Source organism: Penaeus monodon, chromosome 22, assembly GCF_015228065.2.
Source record: "Penaeus monodon isolate SGIC_2016 chromosome 22, NSTDA_Pmon_1, whole genome shotgun sequence".
In the NCBI taxonomy this organism is placed as follows: Eukaryota; Metazoa; Arthropoda; class Malacostraca; order Decapoda; family Penaeidae; genus Penaeus; species Penaeus monodon.
In genome coordinates, this window is record NC_051407.1 from 22,121,579 (window position 1) to 22,122,572 (window position 994).

General features: G+C 35.7%; 2 protein-coding genes across 2 annotated transcripts in view; both read right to left on the reverse strand.

The window, feature by feature from the left end:
- Nucleotides 1–994, reverse strand: part of LOC119586995 (zwei Ig domain protein zig-4-like) — a 31,086-nt gene that overhangs the window by 25,948 nt on the left and 4,144 nt on the right. Inside the window, exon 9 of the mRNA XM_037935736.1 lies at nucleotides 975–988. Coding sequence (XP_037791664.1) covers nucleotides 975–988 — 14 coding nt within the window. The remainder of the gene's footprint in view (nucleotides 1–974; nucleotides 989–994) is intronic.
- The window catches only part of LOC119586997, a gene marked incomplete at its 3' end in the record, with an annotated part of 28,748 nt that overhangs the window by 23,652 nt on the left and 4,102 nt on the right, over nucleotides 1–994 (reverse strand).

The following is a 994-nucleotide window of genomic DNA, read 5'->3' on the forward strand; positions in this document are numbered from 1 at the left end:
TTTTCCGTTAGTTTCTTGCTGCATGGTGAAATAAGATTTATAACAATTTGCCTACAGTTATATATCAATTACATATTCTTTAGTTTTCTATATGTCTGTGGAAAGAAAATATTTTAGACAGGTTTTGAAAGGAATGAGTCTATATAACTTTTATCATTTTATTTGATGTATCTCATCAGCAATATACTGTACTGCAGTAGACTTGCCACGATGTAAATCTGGGAATCACTGCAGGCAATGCAAAGGACGGGTTGATACAGCAGTGAAGTGGAGAAGAAATATAGCAATCTGCAAAAAATCTAAACAACAGCATGGCCACAGGAATATTTCAGGTTCTCTTACCATGCTAAGATATGTATTGTAAAAAATAGAGATGATAGTCACGTTTCTGCATATGAAATAAAGATATCTTATGAACTTCCTGTTAGTCACACTTGTCTGTTGCTGCACACCATAAGCACGCGTCTGCTTCAGGGAATACATGAAGAAACATTGAATGATTACGGAAAGTATTACTAAATCATTAGCATGGCGAATCCGTTAACTAAATGTTCCTATTAATTTGTAACAGAAAACATTTGCATTGTAAGGTCCTGCAAATGCTCTATTGCTAGCGTCTAGAATAATCAGTGTACAAAGGAAAACATGAAAGATAATTTGAAAATTCATGCTTAGCAACTGCTATCAATGTATAAGCTTTAACCCTCTTGAGAGAGAGACACGAAAAAAAACTGTTCATTACCTGAGTTCCTCCCTTTAATTACAGAGGGAAATAAAGGACAAGCTAATCTAAGCGTTCATCTAATACTTTCTCCTTAAGATCCTTGGATTTCCAGGGCAAATTCAGCCCCATAACTAATCTGATAAAGTAAAGATAAAGGTACAACATCATTCATAATACACGGGAGTAATCCAGAGAGGTCAGCTTCGAAGTGGGTCTTCACCATCGCCTTCAAGTGCAAGTTGCTAGTCATTACATAGTCACCATCTGGAA